At 44.6% G+C, this 18,478-nt stretch overlaps 1 protein-coding gene across 1 annotated transcript; it reads right to left on the bottom strand.

Moving 5' to 3' along the window:
• Positions 1 to 370: 370 nt before the first annotated feature.
• LOC118083128 (cytochrome c oxidase subunit 7A-related protein, mitochondrial) lies at positions 371 to 10,917 on the bottom strand. The gene is made up of 3 exons (XM_035111222.2): positions 10,744 to 10,917; positions 4,605 to 4,739; positions 371 to 1,424 (listed from the first exon to the last, which is right to left on the bottom strand). The coding sequence occupies exons 1-3, from the start codon at positions 10,813 to 10,815 to the stop codon at positions 1,281 to 1,283; spliced, it is 351 nt and encodes a 116-aa protein (XP_034967113.1). The 5' UTR covers positions 10,816 to 10,917; the 3' UTR covers positions 371 to 1,280.
• Positions 10,918 to 18,478: the final 7,561 nt, after the last annotated feature.

Consider the following 18,478-nt stretch of genomic DNA (forward strand, 5'->3'; position numbering starts at 1 on the left):
ATCCCTTAGTTGAGCCGTGGCTGAGCAAAGAATTACCCAGCATTATGCTGTACAATTAATCTCTCCCGTCACTTTCCAGAGAGGTAACTTAGCCTCCTTCCAATAAGGGGACATGTGGCAATTGGTGCCATTTGCAGAAACCCAAGTAGCAGTGGCCCTAGAGAAGCTAGTTCTAAAAACAAAGCTCTTGGGGGTTTAAGAGAGTGGTGTGTGTCCAATTTTAATCCAGAAGATAGGTGTGCTTCGCTCCGTCATAAATTTGTGTTTGTTATGTTCAAAGTAGTTCACTGGTTTTGTACCACTGCTGAAACAAAAAACAACAGTAAATCTTATTCCATATTACCCATGAAAGAGACACATCAGACAGAAGTGCAGCATTTGTACTGCTGTATTTATTCCAAGGTTAAAACCAATAGAATTTTATCTTAGAGAGATGGGGGAGTGGGAGGGGGGACCATGGTGGAGTCAAGTGTTTCTACACAGAACCTGTCTTTGAACGCAACACTCCGCTTCCAAGAGATGGCTCATGGAAATGGAATGAAGTGTACAGATCAGGCATCTGCAAACTGCGGCCCTCCAGATGTTTTGGCCTACAATTCCCATGATCCCTAACTAACAGGACCAGTGGTCAGGGATGATGGGAATTGTAGTCCAAAACATCTGGAGGGCCGCAGTTTGGGGATGCCTGGTACAGATCATCAGAAGAAAATGTCAGGAGCTAATCAAAACAACATAGCCGTGCTGAAACAACTCCACAAAAATCACAGTCAGGCTCATCACATAATTTGAGAAGGGGCCTAAATGGTAGATTCCAGTGAGAATTATCAAGCTAAATAATTTCAGGTTGCCATTTTGAATCAGCCGAGTAGTTCAGTCCATAATCTTTTCTTCTGCAAGTCAAATGCACTTTCAGCAAGATTTTCAAATGCCCTTGTCCCTAAAAGGTCACCAATCAACGTAACAACTTCATTTCTAGTTTGCACTGTCAACTTAGCCTGCCCTACTGTCAGGAACCTCTCTTATTTTCAAGTCAAGGGTGTGAAGACTAATCTTCAAAACTACACAGGAGATAATGGCTTTCTTCTCAACTTCTGGTATTAATTTTGCTCCTCTTCTCCTAAGCGTTAGAAGGTCACCATTTCCTGAACTTTTCGTAAACCCCAAATCGAATCTCTAGAATTTGCAACATACAATCACATGATTGAAGTGTAATGGCAGAAGGTTAAGTGCAAGTCTTCCTTCCAGTGGATAGTCATTAGTCTCTATTAATCAGGGATCATTCATTTCATCTTTCTCGGGTTGGCCGCCATGTAGAGCGCTATCAGACAGTAGATGGCCCCTCCTATTGTTAGTGCCATCGTGGTCCGGTAAAGTAGCTGATCAGGAAGGCCCCGTTTCAGGTGCACTGGCAAACCATCGGGCTTCTGTTATCAATGAAATATATACATAAGAATTAATAAAGGCAAGCACATTACCATCCCCCAAGCTAAAGGCTATTTGTACAAAATGTGAGTGAAAGCTGCTAAACCAATATAGCAGCTAGCTTTTCTTCAAAGTAAGGGATTTTTCTTGCTTGACTTTTTTGGTCGGAGCCTTGGGCCTGGTCATATCAGAGCCAAATATAATACTTAGAATATAATTCACCACTTGGCAGTGGGAGGTAGGTGTGTGTATGTGTGTGTGTGTGTGTGTGGGTAATTTCAAATGCCCCCCACTCCTCTAAAGTAAGTAGGCTTCTACTTATGACTTCAAAGATGATCCTGGAAACATGGTACTTGCTGGTGAAATCAACCAGAGAAGCTGCCAAGAAAAGGAATCTGCGAGCAGAGGCTATGGCTTCGGTGACTTGCATAAGTTCCTGACCTTTCTCATGACAGCACGGAGAGATTACTCCAAGCAAATATGCACATTTGTATTATTTATACAGGTTCTTGATAATTAAGTGTAGCCCACCCAACTCCATCCAGTTTAAGGGCAGAACACACACACACACAGCCCAGCAAATGTGTTCCACAACACCTTCTAAAGCCCTGGGAACCTTTAGCAGAGGTCCATGCATATTAACTGCGTATATTAGCCTGTGTCACAGGGCAGGCACATGCAGCTCAGTGGCATAGCTGCCAAGTATCCCGTTTTCGCCGGGAAACCCCCTTTTTCCTACCGTTTCCCAGCAGTCTCCCGTTTAGGTTTTTATCCCAATATTCTCCCTTAAATCTGCTTCTGCCGGCGGCGCCGCTTTGCCCTTCTATGGGCACCAGAAAATGGCGGCGGCGGTGCCGGAAGTCGATTCTACGCGTGTCCGGAAACGCATAGACACAACTTCCGGTGGCGCTTTGCCCTTCTATGGGCACCAGAAAATGGTGGCGGCGGTGCCGGAAGTTGCTTTTACGCATTTCCGGTCATGCGTAGAAGCGACTTCCGGCGCTGGCGCCACCATTTCCTGGTGCCCATATAAGGGCAAAGCGCCACCGGAAGTTGCGTCTACGCAACTTCCGGTGTCGTGGGCTGCCGGTCCCGGATTTTTCCGTCCAGGACTTGGCAGGTATGCTCAGTGGTGGGATGAATGGCAAGTGGAGGGAAACAGACCCGACTTCTATAGGCTGTGCTCAATATTTAAGCAGCTGCACATGTAGGTCCTCCCTCTCCTTTCCTAACAGTTGGCCCTCCTGGGTCAACCCCGGGTTCAGTAACTGGCATCTCTAGCCACAAGGATCAAGTAACGGATGATGGGAAAGACCTCTGCCTGAAACCCTGGAAAGCCTCTGCCCACTGCAGAAGGTGATGCTGGAACAGATGGACGCAGAGTCTGAGCTGTTAAATGGCAACTTCTTAGGTTTCTGACACTGTGACATTTCACGTTTCCTGTCATTGGTAGCCAATCAGGGAGCACAGCGTTATGAAATCACGAGGAAGTTCACCACATCCAGGCTTTATGGGAGGGGAAAGGGAAACTAAGGGAGGAACTCAATGTCACGCCACTATAAACATTCCAACTGAGCAAACATATCAGATTGCCAGATGGAACGATCTCCCTCTCCCCAAGATTGTTCTAGGGATTCTCCCAACCTCCACCTAGAGCCAATTTTGGGGGTGTACAGAGGGAGGAGATGGGGGGGGAAGCTGCATGGCACAAGCAGAAGCCCATACATAGGGCTTGTGCTGATGAGGATCGTTACATGACTCCCACATCACATCTGCACTATTCACTTACACACAGTATAAAAGAATGTGACAGAATATTCCTTTAAGTGGCTAATTGCAGAAGATGCTTCCTGGCAAAGCATCACTAACTTGCGAGTCGTGAGGTTTCAAGGGAAAAGGAAATAACACCAATTAAGAGCAGGAGTGTTTTCTGAATAAAAACAGAATGCGAGAAAAAGTGAGCTTCTTAAAGATCTGTTATTCCATCAGAACAAGGGAGTTTTGCATATTCCATGCAAGGTGCTCCAGTGGTTTACTCTGATCTCAACTGCTAAGCCCACTGCATTTATTAGTAGTTGCATAACGTTAATAGCAATGTTGAACTGTTGGAGTTTAACCTGACTATGTAACTGCCCATGGGCAAGACTGACCTGAATATGGCAAGCATCTGCAACAGACTGGAGAAGCTAAAAAAGATTAGTGCCGAGTTTATTCGTTTCAGCAGATGTTGTCCAAAATGCTGCTGTTATAGAAGTGGAACACGTAACTTGCAAGCATGTACAGTGTTCCTTCTTAAAAGTAGAAACTGGAATCTCGTCCAGAATTCTGAGAACTGCTACCATAGATGCATGAGTAGTGCAGAGAGAAATATATTGTGCAGCAACATACTGACATTACCAAGAGATGACTCAAAAGCAAAAAATGGGCTGCCAGGTTTTTGGGGAATGATTCTTAAATGTTCTCAGCAGCTCCTTTTCTCCACAATCTCCACAGTTATCACTACTTGTGTACAAGCCTTTCTGCCACCTTCAGATCATGTCTTTTCCCAGGTTCCAGTCTTCGCCTTCTCAGGGAGAAATTCCATGTTGCACCAAGGTGGCTGTTCTGTCGCAGCAAGCATTTTGGCCTGCGGGACAGAATGATCTCCATCCTCCTCCTCCCCCCATATGCTGTTCTGGGGACTCTCCCAAGCCAATTTGAGGGGAGGCATGCAAAGGAGAAGAGAAGGAGCCAAAGACCCAATACACAAGCAAAAGCCCTCACCCAGGGCTTCTGCAGACAGAAATCATTAGTTGAATCCCACACATGGTCTTCGTCCCTGCCAAAGACCTTCAATTTCATTGAAAGCTTCAACCTTGTAAGAATAATCAAGCAAAGGCCAAACAGGATAATTTTCAGATACGGCATGGTTGAAGATTGGGCAGGGGGAAAGGGAACAGGAGAGGGAGAGAGAGAGGTGAGGAGGCAGCAAAGGAAATGACCTAGCGCTGAACTTACATTTAGCCTGCTGTAAAATTTGTTTCAAGTTCTTTTTAAAATACTGTTGACCTCTAATGTAGACATGGAAACATAGGTATTAGCAGCATTTTATCTACACTTCTGCAAACCTCAAGCATTCCGCATCTCCAGTGACCAGACATAAATTCAACTAAGATTATTAACTGAATATTGTTTCTTCCCACCTGAAAAAACTTCTGCAGCTCCGGTACCCGGTTTTTACCAAGATACTCGACGGTGGACGGTACGTCTGAGGCAATTTTAGTTGGTGTTGCAAATATTAGAGTTGGCGACTCTGTAGATACAACTGGCTTGAGTCCCTGCACAAAATGAAAACGATTAAAACATTGTTTGCAGTGAGCACAGTTACCAGATACATTATCAGCTATATAAACAAGTGACCAGACAGTAAGAGACTAAAAAGCAAGAGTGTCTCTGGCTTAACCTTGGACACTGTACTCCACAGGACCATCCATGTTAAATGCAAGAAGAGACATTTAGAGAATTACGGTCAAGTGCATATCTACAGTCTGGAAACTGCCATTTACATTAGTGGACGCTTTGTTAGAAGCATCTTCACGCATTGAAAAGGCAAGTTATAAAAGTTTTGAATCAATAAATTGCCCTTTCTGCTTCACAATACAAGCTGAATCGAGTCTTTTTTCTTAAAATTATCCAAATGAAGTCACCAGCACATATTGAAAAGAATCTGTCAAGAAGCCAACCCAAAGCAGCGAGAAAACAAAATTAGACTGGCAAAGTCTTCCTCTTCCAGATGCAGAAGCCAATGTTTCTCAACCAAGGGTAGCCAATGAGGTGCTCTCCATATGTTGCTACTAGCCATGGGGGCTATGTTCTCCCTCCACTGTCAGGAGGCAATGCGCTTCTGAATATCAGATACTGGAATCACAAATAAGGACTGTGCTATTGCTCTCAGGTCTTGCTTGCAGGCTTCCCCTGGGCATCTTGGCAGGCACTGCAAGAACAGCATGCTGGCATAGATGGGCCTTTGGCTTGATCCAGCAGGACTCTTACATTCCAGCTCTCATCAGCCCCAGACAGCATGTGGAGAGACCATGGCTCAAATCTCCAGCACACTATGAAGCTCAGCGAGTGACTGAACTTCCTGACAGTAAGAGCTGTTCGACAGTGGGATTTGCTGCCAAGGAGTGTGGTGGAGTCTCCTTCTTTGGAGGTCTTTAAGCGGAGGCTTGACAGCCATCTGTCAGGAATGCTTTGATGGTGTTTCCTGCTTGGCAGGGGGTTGGACTGGATGGCCCTTGTGGTCTCTTCCAACTCTATGATTCTATGACTTTGGGACAGTCACACTCTCTCCTGCCATAACCTAGCTCAGAGGTAATCCCTACCAGAGAGAAATGACAAATCAAGCTGTTAAGACTATGCTGAAATGGCAAAACTCAGAAACCAAGAAGACAAGAAATTCCAAAAAGAATGGGGAAAGTTTATACTGTAATTAATTTAGGAGACCACTGTAAGCAGATGAAAACATTAGCAGGATTTTAATCTCATTTGTAATGTAACAAACACTATGGACAATATGGATAGATACAAAACATAATTATGAAATGATATGCAGTCAGAAATGTTGACAATAGGACCCATGGAGGGGATGGGGGAAGTCTTGAGATTCAGAGTTATCTCATTCTATGGATATGTATTTGGTATTGTAACTAATTTACATTTGTAAAACCAAATAAAAATGATTAAAAATAAATAAATAACCTAGCTCAGAGGGCTGTTGTGAGATGGAGTTGGGGAGAGCAATGCATGCTGCCCTGAGCTTTTTCCAGAAAGAGTAGGATATAAATGAAATAAAATTTGGTAAATGACCCAAATCATCTTCTTTGGGAAGCAGGTCTCTGGCTAGGAATGGGCTCTGGAAATTCATAACTATTTTAACTCACATTTTATTTTTATTTTATTTTAAAAAAAACTACTCTCAAATGAATGGCAAAAATATATGCTATTGGAAATGTATTGCTTTCTCAAAACAACAACCTTCCAACACCATGACCTCAGGCTAGCCTTCTTCAGGGTGTCTACCAATGTCCATGAACAGGGGAGGGCAAACAGCCATTGCTTACTGCTTCTGTACACATTTTCTGGGTTCTTACAACAAGAAGAAATGAGGCAGCAACAAGTGAGGAAGAGCAAAAGTTGGGTAGCTTCACACCAGGGCACACTGCAAATCTGGAGGGTGGCTGAATGCTACACTTGTCCTACTGTCAGTCTTTCTAGTATAACCCCCAGCAAGTCAGTCCCACTATGTTAGAACATAAGGAATAACAGAAGGTGAGCCCTGCTAGATCAGGCAAGTGGCTCACCTAGTCTAGCATCCTGTTCCCATGGGGAGCCAACTAGATACCAACCGGGAAGCCCACAAACAAGACCTGAGTGCAGCAGTATTGTCCCCTCTTGTGATTCCTTGCAACTGGTATTTAGAGGCATACTGCCTCTAACAATGGAGCCATCACGGATAGGAGCCATTGTTCAATCAGGCTTAGTTTCAGGATGTGAGTGTATAGGATTGCAGCCTCAGTCTAGTCAGCAGAACAGATGTGGGAGCTGACCCCCTCAATGCCAACAGGGATAGGAGTTTCATTCATAACAAGTCATTCATTTAGTCTTTCTTCCCCTTGAGTTTTGAATGCATTCGTGAACATCCGTTTAAAAAGAAAGTCAATTAAGAGATGAGCCTGCCACCTTCACAATGCAGTGTGTGTTCATTTAGGCATTCAAGCATTGCTGATGAGAACCAAAACACAGCTAATTCTGGAATGCTTTACTTCTTACATGCAGGCAGCTCACAAGACACTTACTCCTGAGCAGCTCGACTGAATTTAACAGAGCTACACTCAAGTAAAAAAAGACTGTGCAGCACTGCCAACAATTACCTACATACAGATTCCCTTCTTTATTATTCCAGACAGTGAGTGTGAACACAATATGCTTGGCATTAAATTTGCATTTTAACAAGGCTAATAAGTGCATGATTGAAATGAATGTCTACTAATTAGTTTTTGTTTGTTCATCTATCAAGCTGTCTGCCAATCACAGACATTTTCTGAAAATAATGTCCACTTGTCAGGTTAACTTTATGTAAAACTATATTTGCTTTAAAAAACATGTAGTGGGGAACTCACTCAACTCTATGGAATGCATTGGAAATCTATCCAAAGACAGACCCCACTCCTATTCTGCATATCTGTGAATGTATTCATAAAATACAAAAAATCTATATTCAGAAATATAACCTATGCTAAGCTACAGTTGAGAGGTATCTTTCTGATATGCACACAATGTGACACCCCCCCCCCCTGGCCATTTCGCGATATGCTATGGTATCAGGGAATGGCCATAAATATTCTGTTTGGTGAGGAGGAACAGAACATTGATGAACAATGGTTTTTCTACAAAGGAAGTTAGCAGCCACTTTGGATGGGAGAACACCCATGGCTTAGCACAAGGCATGTGCTGTGTTGGCAGCAATAGGTAGGGAGAGTGCAAGGATTATAGGGAAAGAAAGAGGAAAGCATAGCTTTCAAGTTTTCCCTTTTCTCGCGAGGAAGCCTATTCAGCATAAGGGAATTTCCCTTTAAAAAAAAAAAGGAGAATTGACAGCTATGGGAAAGAGGCCAAGTAGGAAGAGAGTCCAGGAGATAAGAGTAACTAGAAGGGTGGGATACCCGAGAAACAAGATATTTAAAATAAGAGCACTGTCGTTGTCAGTGGAAAGGAAAGAAAGGAGAAAGGGTAACTGAGGCATGTGGATTGCTAGCAAGGAGAAGAGAGATAGGGAGCTGTATAGAGGTTAGTGTACTGTAGTCTAGGCAGTCAAGGGGACTGGAATGTCACTTTGTGATATGAACTATTTGTCTAAAATATTTCAGGCTGCATTAATTAATTGTTTGGTTAAAGTATTTACAGGCCACCCCCATACAAAAGAATGAATAAATCGTGCTGCCAACACATAAAACATCATAAAAGGAACACCAAAAAAATCATTAAAACGACTGGCTCATCTAGTAGCTTCCAAGACACAGGCATCAACTAAAAGCGCTCCGCAACATTTTTTCTAAATGTATGAAGTAGTGCACCCCATTTTATTTTAAAAGATGAAGTCATAAAACAAAAAGCAAGTTAAACAATTATTACAAAAAGTGGACAAATGACAAATAAAAATGCCTGCTGAATCGACTAGTGCAGGAGCTTTAGGGGGAAACAGCAGAGGCAAGTGGCTTCTCACATCTAAAGACAGGTTGTTCCAAAGCGGAGGAACCACCCAAGAAAGGGCCACGTGCTCCCGTCATTCTTCCAGCCTCTCCCTGTGAGGGTAGGCTCTAGAGAAGAGCCTGATTGTGTGACTGCAGCAAGTTCACTGTCTGATGTCTGGTAGAACAGGTTCCTTAGGAATCCAGGTCCCAGGCCATAAAAGGCTGTATAGGTCAAAAACAGCATCTAAAACTGGGCCCAGAAAAACATCAGTGGACACTGCAATTTAAATCCAGGCTATAAATTGCTTGATGCATTCCCCCACCTCCTCGCCCCTTGCATTTAAAGTACTGTGCTTGGCTTCCTCCCAAGAATCCTGGGAAAGACTGTAGAATCATAGAACAGTAGAGTTGGAAGAGACCCCAAGGTCATATAATCCAACTTCCTGTAATGCATGGATCTCAACAGCACCCATGACAGGCAGCCATCCAACCTCTGCTTAAAAACCTCCCATAGTCACTAAAGGGCGCTGGGAACTGCAGCTCTGTGGAGAGTAAACTACACCTACAATTCTTCAGAGCTGTCCAGGTGGTGCAAACGTGCTTCAAAATGTGTGGTGCGGATGCGACCCCTGTTTTTGTTGCAATGCGTCATCCCCCCACCCCCCGCAACTAATTTCTCCAGATTTTTACTCCTCACTGTTCGTTTCATTTACCATATACTGCATTCTCTATACAGGGAAGCCTTTTAATGTGTAATGTTTTATTATGATTTTATGTATGTTGGAAACCGTGCAGAGTGGCTGGAGCAACTCAGTCACATGGGGAGGGTACAAAGAACAATAACTATAATATTTTAAATACTCTGCTGCAACACTCATTGACAACTATTATATTTCAAATACTCTCAGCTGCAATGCTTATTGACCACAACTATTATAAATACTCTGCTATGCTTATTGATGAGACAAAAGTTCGCCTGGCACCTTCATTATGCACCTGTAGGCACTAGGCAAAACTTTCCTCTTTAACCAGGCATTTGGTTGATCCGATTTACATCCTATGCCCTTTTAAAACATGGTTTTAAATTTTTACTTTCTTGGGTTCCATGATCACCGCAGATGGTGACAGCAGTCACGTAATTAAGACACCTGCATCTTGGGAGAAAAGCAATGACAAACCTAGACAGCATCTTAAAAAGCAGAGACATCACCTTGCCGACAAAGGTCCATATAGTTAAAACTATGGTTTTCCCAGTAGTGATGTATGGAAGTGAGAGCTGGACCATAAAGAAGGCTGATCACCGAAGAATTGATGCTTTTGAATTATGGTGCTGGAGGACTCTTGAGAATCCCATGGACTGCAAGAAGATCAAACCTATCCATTCTGAAGGAAATCAGCCCTGAGTGCTCACTGGAAGGACAGATCCTGAAGCTGAGGCTCAAATACTTTGGCCACCTCATGAGAAGACTCCCTGGAAAAGACCCTGATGTTGGGAAAGATTGAGGGCACAAGGAGAAGGGGACAACAGAGGACAAGATGGTTGGACAGTGTTCTCGAAGCCACCAACATGAGTCTGACCAAACTGCAGGAGGCAGTGGAAGACAGGAGTGCCTAGTGTGCACTGGTCCATGGGGTCACGAAGAGTCGGACATGACTAAACAACTAAACATTGGGTTGCTTTTATTTTTATTAGGTATTTTGTGGTTTTATATCTTGATTATATTCTGTGACCCCCGGGTATAGGGTGGTATATAAATCCAATAAATTAATTATTATTATTATTATTATTAACAACAATATTATATTTCCAGTGCTCTGTTGCAACGCTTCCTTGCAATCCGCCCCATGGAATACCTGGTAGGCAGCCACAGAAGCGCGTGGAATACATGAAAGCCTGCTTCTTCATTCCGCCCCGCCCTCCCCAGGGTCCCAGAACTGCAACCTTGGAGGCGCCCTGGCCCCGCCCTCCCATCGAAAACTGGACCTCATGGGGACCCGTAGGGAAGTGTCTCCTCAACAGCCCTGCACGCGAAGCGCCCCTGTGAAGGTCAAGCTCCCGGAGGCCCGAGCGCGCGCCTGCCTCCGTTACCTGCGGGGCGTAGGCGGCGGAAGCACCGGCCCCCACCAGCCTCTGCGTGAAGCCGCTGAACTTGTAATACATCCCGGCGCTCGGGGACGGCTGCCTCGCTCCGCCACGCGCGCAGCTCCGCTTCCCCAGCCTTACGAGCCGGCAGCTGGCCGCCAAGAGAAAGGGGTGGGTGAGAAAGGACCTCCTGTGCGACTAGGTCGTTCTTGGACCTCTTCCCCGAGAGAGGTGTCCCGCGCGAGTGCCTGAGGAAGTCAGTGCCACCGGACGACGAAAGCGGAAGCAAAGTTTACGGGGCAGTAAATGAAGACCCTAAGGCGACCCCGCCCTGGAATAGGTATTTTACTATTTTCGCGCTGTGGTTTCGTTTAACCAGCTTCGGAAGGAAGTCGCTTTCTAATCGGGCAGTGAGATAGACAACATCAAAGTCTACATCGGTGTACTTCTTGGTCTTCACTGCCAAAGAGATGGGGAAAGCGGTAGAGCCGCACTGCAGTTATCCGGAGGCGAAACTTCCTGGTTCCTTTTTGTAGTTTCCCCATCCACGCACCCTTTCCTCCCCTGGGACAAGAGTGAGAGTGGAAGAAATCCGCCATCTGAGCAGTAGAACTCGAAAGGCAGAGTTTAAGTATTTTAGGAGGAAATATTCTGCACAATTTCCTGGAAGCGAGCCCCATTGAACCTAGTGGCAGGCACTTCTGAGTCAATAAAATAAATCCGTAATAAATTCAGATGTCATCTCAAAGCAGTAAATGCTGGTTGGTGTTTTTCTTTTTAAGTTTTCACCTTAAGCCCTGGTGTAAAAATAGCAAAATCCCTGTATTTACTGGAGTAAAGGGGAACCTGTGGCCTTCCAGATGTTACTGGACCCCAAATCCCATCATCCCAGACCATTGGCCTTGCTGACTGCAGCAGATGGGAGCTGCAGTCCAATAACACCTGGAGGGTAGCAGGCTCCCCATCCTTTTTACTTTTGAACCGTCTTTATGGAAGACAATCTTACTCGGCTACCAGTGATCGCCAAGGAAGAAGTAGAAGAAGCTGCTTCCCAATTGCGCATCTATGCTAAAATGCTGGTCTCTTCCATTGCTTCCTAGGAACATAAGAATATACTTAAGACTATACCAAAAAAATAAGTAACAATCATGCAGTCTTCTTCATATTTCTGTATATCATGAGGGGATCTACACCCCTCCTAAGAACATAAAACGAAACTGCTGAATCAAGGCAGCAGGTCACTGTATACATAACACAAGAGCCCTGCGGGATCAGTCTAGCCCAGCTTCTAGCCGTGCCTGCCTTTTGGAGAGTGTATTCTGCCTTTTGGAGAGTACTGTACCAAAAATTGCATCTAAAAACAACCCGGAAGCTGGAGTCGATGTGTGAGTCTACACTTGAAGAAGAAAAAAGGAAGTCTGTATGTTTATAGGTTGTTGGGTTTTTTTAAAAAAAGGAAGAAAGCAAAGAGCCCGAAATCGACCAATCCGCGGTAGGGAGGAGCGTCACGTGTACGACAGTCGCCGAGCAACCGTTGTTAGGGGAGAAGCCTTTGGTGCTCCTGCATGAAAGAGAACGACGGTCCAGAGCTGGAGGAAGGTGATGGGCGAGAGGACGGCATGCTGAAGAGGAGAGAGGCGGAGCAGCAACAACAAAAATAGCCAGTGCTTGGAAACTTAGCTTTTAAAAAAAGGGTTAGTTCCAGTTCATAATTTAAAAACTCACACTTAATAGTTTTGCTTTGTTTAATAAAAAATTATATACCTCCTGATTGTAAAAAAAGAAGCCTCAAAGCAGTTTACAAAACAAAAAGACAAAACAATAAAAATCCAACAAAATTCACAGCCATTCTTTAAAACATACAAAATGTATATCCTCTCCTAGCATCTATACACTGGGCTCCGGGAAAACTCTGAAATGGAGCAATTTGTGTTGGGACACTGGTAGCTTTGGATCTGGAGGTGCTGCAGCCAAAAAGGAAAGAAAAAACAACTGCCACATGCACCTTCCACCTTGGCTGGCATAAGGAGCAATGCTTGGGATGTAGTCATTGCTTTGTTCCTCTGGATTATTCTGGCTGTTTGTAAAGTGCCATAAGACTCTCTTGCCTCCCCAAGCCTGACATTTTAGGTAACACCTTATGGCATAAGTCACACCACTGTACTTTTAATCAGCCTGCAAAGTTTTAATCAGCCTGCAAAGACAAAAATGTGTGGTAAAGTTAGGGCACACTTTGTACTGATTAGCCCTCAAACATCGCAAACGATGGTGCTATGTCATTAACATAACCATGATTTTCAAAACTCTACAAGTTTAAAAGAAATAAAACAGCAGTTCATATGGTGGAGAGGAAATTAGCAACAGTTATTTAAAACAGGAACCGGAAGGACTCTGCTTGCAAAGTGGCATCTTGATAAATCATCAGCTTGAGTGGGTGATGACAGAATTAACACCTCATTCCTAAACATTTTGCATCTACCACATCAGTCTGAAGTATTCTTGCCATGTTATACTACAATATGGCAGAATACCAGAGGTTGTTAACATTGCATTGACACAATTGTATACGCAGTGAATTCTAACTTTTTATTTGTTGTTCAATGGGCTGTTGGGGATGGGGATAAATGTAAGAATGTGACAAAATGGTATTCAGTCTAGATAACAGAATTCTAGACATAGTTAGAAGCATAGTCCTATGTATAGATACTCCAACTACTTTCAAGGCGCTTTACTCCTTACAAAGTGTCCAGATGGTTCCACTGTTGTTGTTGTTTAGTCATTTAGTCGTGTCCGACTCTTCGTGACCCCATGGATCATAGCACGCCAGGCACGCCTGTCTTCCACTGCCTCCTGCAGTTTGGTCAGACACATGTTGGTGGCTTCGAGAACACTATCCAGCCATCTCATCTTCTGTCTTCCCCTTTTCCTAGTGCCCTCCATCTTTCCCAACGTCAGGGTCTTTGCGCAACTTCTCCCTGGCTGGCTGTGGTGGGGCGGGCAGAGGGAAAGTTGGCCAAACGCTGTGCACGGCTCTGGGGCTTTCCCTCCGCCCGCTTCACAGCCAGCCTGCTAGAAGGAACGTCTCCCTTCTCCCCGGCTGGCTGTGGGGCGCGTAAAAGAAAAGGAGCGGCGGCGGGCAGCGGGGCAGGCTGGCCAGCGGCCCTGCTTCTAGGGGGGCAACTGCCCCCCTGCCTATGCCCATGTAATGGCCCATCACTCGGGTGACCACCTGAATACAGGAAGCCAGTCCCGCTTGATTTTAAACACTTGCTGGATGCAGGGATTAAAGTGGCTGGCACCCAGTTTAATACTCAAGCCTTGATTAAATTCAAACCCTTACTGGATCCTGGTGTCTGACACCCCCAAACTCATAACAATGTTGAAATCAAGAGTTAGGGAAACATCAGTGAAACAGAATAAACTTCCACGTGAATGCCGCCTTTGTTTATTTTGTGATGCTTCCCCAGTGCCACGACATTATTGCTATAATGGAACAAAAGCGAGACAAAAATAAACCAGATCATCTGTGGTTTATTAAAAGTTGCAGGATTTCAGCATTAAGAAAGTCATTCCACATCCCGTTTCTAACCCAGCAATTCCAAAGCCGTCACTCTCGCTAGGTTGGTTAATGTTAATTGCAGGTAAGTCACAAGAAAACATGCCATTCAACCCTTTGCTCTGGCTTCCTGGGATCTGCAAAGCCTCATTAGAGCCAAGGAAAGTAGCAAATGGGCTTGAGAGAGTGATGAAAAGTTCAAGGAGCAAGCAGCATAATGTGAGGATCAGACTGATGGTGCTCCCCACCCCACCCCCCCACCCCCGAGGGTACAGAGAAATGCAAACTGGAGCCCTGGATTTGCATCCACCAATAACCTTGCCTCATAAATATATGAATAAGTAAACACACAAGAGACATTTCCCCGGGGCCGATCTAAATGCAAACTACTCTTTGTTCTTTTGGGTGTACCATTGAGGCATGTTAGGGAGGAATAGGTGAGAGATGGTTCTGTGTTTGCTCTCATTAGGCAAAAATGACATTGAAACAGCAGCAGTAGCAGCCTTCCAGGGCTCTGTGTGTGGCCTGTTCTTTCAGAAGAGCTTCATGTTCAAATTGTTTTTTAATGAAAGAAAAAGTACAGAATTCCTCTCCTTTTCCACCCCCTCCCCTGTCTGCACAGCCGACAGCTCAAAAGCCTTTGTATTTTCTTGTGGGGAATAATTTCTCAGTGCACCAAAACTTGCCTCGCAGGATATTTTGTGCAGGACAGACGTCTGCTCCTCGAGCCCCTGTGAATGTACCCAAGATGCAGTTCCATTCCCTCAGTCACAGAGAACAACTGAGTGGGTGGATTTTGAATATGAAAATTGCTGTGTGTGTTCGTGGCTTGTTTATGCAGCAATCACTGGTAAAGAGCTTGAAACTGAATGATGGAGTAGGAGGGCGGGAAGGAACCTGTGTTTGCTATTAATATGCACAGCAAACCAATGGGGAGACACTGCGAATCTCACTTCTGAAGTCTAAAGGAAGACTTCAGCACTGCAAGGTGACATAATAAGTAGTTTGAAACCTTGCGGAAATTCCTTAAAAAGTGAGTTTTGTTGTTGGCATCCATCTGTCTCAAGTGACAATGGAGCGCGCCTCCGGGAGTGTAGTCAAACCGCTGCATTAGCAGCACTGAAGTGATCTCCCCAGGGTGCAAGCCTGGGCAGTCTGTATGGAGGTACCAGGCTACTCAGACGGCAAGACACACACACACACACACACACATACCGCCTCACTGATGTGGTCCAAAGGAAAGCAGAGCAATGTGTCTGGCACCAGCTTGGCTGCAGGAGTTGCCAGAAGGAAGCGTACAACTGTCTTAGGGACTCCAGTCTGGATTTGTGTAGGGTTTACTCCTTAGCGCCCACCCTGTGGAATGCCCTCCCATCAGATGTCAAAGAGATAAATAACTACCTGGCATTTAGAAGACATCTGAAGGCAGCCTTGTTCAGGGACGTTTTTAATGTGTGACATTTTAATGTATTTTAATTTTTTGTTGGAAGCCGCCCAGAGTGGTTGGGGAAACCCAGCCAGATGGGCAGGGTACAAATATTATTATTATTATTATTATTGGACTTTTCTTCTCCTAAAGATACCCTGCAAGGCAGCCAAGGTTTAGTACCAGAGTTTTCCTTCTCCTAGACTACAATTCCCATCACCCCTGACGAATGGTCCTGTTAGCTAGGGATGATGGGAGTTGTAGTCCCAAAACATCTGGAGGGCCAGGTTTGGGGATACCTGTCCTAGATAGACTACCGTACCTTCCCAGGTTGATAAGCTTCATCTGCCCCTTGCTTCCCTCTACAGCACATGCAGAAACCACCTCCTTGACTGTTGGACCCACTACTGGTCTTGTCCAGAACCTGTCTTCACATGCAAACCTAACTCACTGAGGATTTGAGACCCATCAGCTACCCTCATCTGGTTTATCTGGCCAGACGAAGTCTTCCTCAGGGTGTGGCCGCTGTTGCATGGTGACAGCTTCTAGGAGCCACAGGTGAGAGCTGAGTGCAGGACAGGGACCAAACATGGACAAACTAGCCCAGAAGGAGCATGGCGTGTCTCTCACCGGAGGTATCGCTCCACCCTTAACATCCCATACCTCCTCCTCCTCCCAAATGAGTGTTTTTCTGGCATTTTAGGGCAAATTTGGTTTGTAGGTTGCTTGGCGCCTGTTGTGATGGAAAAGCAAACTGAGCAGAGATGAACTCTACCACTGTATTCTGCTCTTACCACTGTATTCTGCTCTGGTCAGACCTCACCTGGAGCACTGTGTCCAGTTCTGGGCACTACAGTTCAAGAAGGATACTGACTAGCTGGAACGTGTCCAGAGGAGAGCAACCAAAATGGTCAAAGGCTTGGAAACAATGCCTTATGAGGAACGCCTTAGGGAGCTGGGTATGTTTAGCCTGGAGAAGAGAAGGTTAAGGGGTGATATGATAGCCATGTTCAAATATATAAAAGGATGTCATATAGAAGAGGGTGAAAGGTTGTTTTATGCTGCTCCAGAGAAGCGGACATGGAGCAATGAATTCAAACTACAAGAAAGAAGATTCCACCTAAACATTAGGAAGAACTTCCTGACAGTAAGAGCTGTTCGACAGTGGAATTTGCTGCCAAGGAGTGTGGTGGTGTCTCCTTCTTTGGAGGTCTTTAAGCGGAGGCTTGACAGCCATATGTCAAGAATGCTTTGATGGTGTTTCCTGCTTGGCAGGGGGTTGGACTGGATGGCCCTTGTGGTCTCTTCCAACTCTATGATTCTATCTTCCTCGGGGTCGTGGGTTTGAGTCCCATGTTGGGCAAAAGATTCCTGCACTGTAGGAGGTGGAAAATGGCCCTTGTGGTCCCTTCCCGCTATACAATTTATTATTCTACGATTCACCGTCTTACATACTCCATTTCCCAATAATCAGTTCTTTCCATCTCTGGCTTCATCAATAGGATTTCGTGTAGGAATCACCTTGACTGACTGGCAGAAGCATGTGCAGTGTTTTCCTTCACGACAGACTAACCACATGCTTAGTTTTTGTGTTAATTGTTTTTGGACAGGCTTGAACCCAACACCTCTCATTTTCAAATAAATCATCGGTTGAAATAAATCCATTTGTGTTTATTTTTAATCAGATTTGCGCTCCTCTAAGCAGTGCAAACCAGCATACAGGGAGCACTTTTAGCATCATAACAATCCCAAGAGGTAGGTTAAGCTGGGAATTAGTGACTAGCTCAGGGCCAGCCTGGGAAATTCATCCTCAACTGAGGAAATGAAATGCACACAATTCAGAGGAAATAACACACTATGCTCCCGCAAATATTTTCTTACCCAGGGATTGTTGTTAATCATTTCCTTCTCGAGTCAGATTTCAATAGTGAAATATACTCGGAGTCGAGAGTGAATTTCATGCTCTTTATTCAGCTTGTAGTAGCAATAGAGGAAGAAGAGAAGAATGGCTCTTTCCCCAAAAACGTCTGTTTATATATATTATTTACACAATGGGCCTTGCGTGATTGGCTACTTCAGGGCTGCACCTGTGGGCCAATCCGGTTGCGGATTGACTTCTGGCAGCAGCCTGATTGGCTGCTCCTGCAGGCCAATCAGGTTGCTGATTCACTTCCACCTGGAGCTGGATTGGGTGGCTCCTGCGGACCAATCAGACTGCTGCATTCTGGATCCTATTGTTCTAGGATTCAGCTCAGTACATAACAAATAGTAAAGAATTATGCAAAGAGGAAATACAAATTTATATTCACAATAAAGTTACAGAAGATTAAGTGCACACACCTTTGTAATCAATTGCCCACCTGAAGTTTACTTTAGAGAGAAACTAGCAGGGGATGTGTTTTGGCAGGCTTTGCACTCCAACACATAAACATGAAAAGAAACCCTAGAATATGGGTGAAACCCTTTTTGTTGGTTATGGGGAATTAAAAGGGGCAGGAGAGCCATAGCTCAGCAGTAGCGCACATGCAAAAGACCATTTGTTTATTTAATATTTAAATTTGTATGTCACCTTCCCATATACGGTAGATATGCTCAAAGCAGCTCACAACAGCACAACCAAAATGCAAACCGATATGTAATTCCAGTAACAATCAAATACTAAATCACTTCAAAATAATAACATGACAATTCAGTTTGATTATATGAACATTGTAATCTTTTAAAGTCACAGCCTTCTGAATAGCTCAGTTGGTTAGAGC

Source organism: Zootoca vivipara, chromosome 3 (genome assembly GCF_963506605.1).
Source record: "Zootoca vivipara chromosome 3, rZooViv1.1, whole genome shotgun sequence".
In the NCBI taxonomy this organism is placed as follows: domain Eukaryota; kingdom Metazoa; phylum Chordata; class Lepidosauria; order Squamata; family Lacertidae; genus Zootoca; species Zootoca vivipara.

Bases quoted from the DNA above. Each gene is read 5' to 3' on its own strand.
- LOC118083128 (XM_035111222.2), bottom strand. From the start codon at position 10,815: ATGTATTACAAGTTCAGCGGCTTCACGCAGAGGCTGGTGGGGGCCGGT. The intron at 4,740-10,743 runs GTAACGGAGGCA...CATTTTGTGCAG, and splicing joins CCGCCGCCTACGCCCCGCAG to GGACTCAAGCCAGTTGTATC. The intron at 1,425-4,604 runs GTGGGAAGAAAC...CATTGATAACAG, and splicing joins AGCTGCAGAAGTTTTTTCAG to AAGCCCGATGGTTTGCCAGT.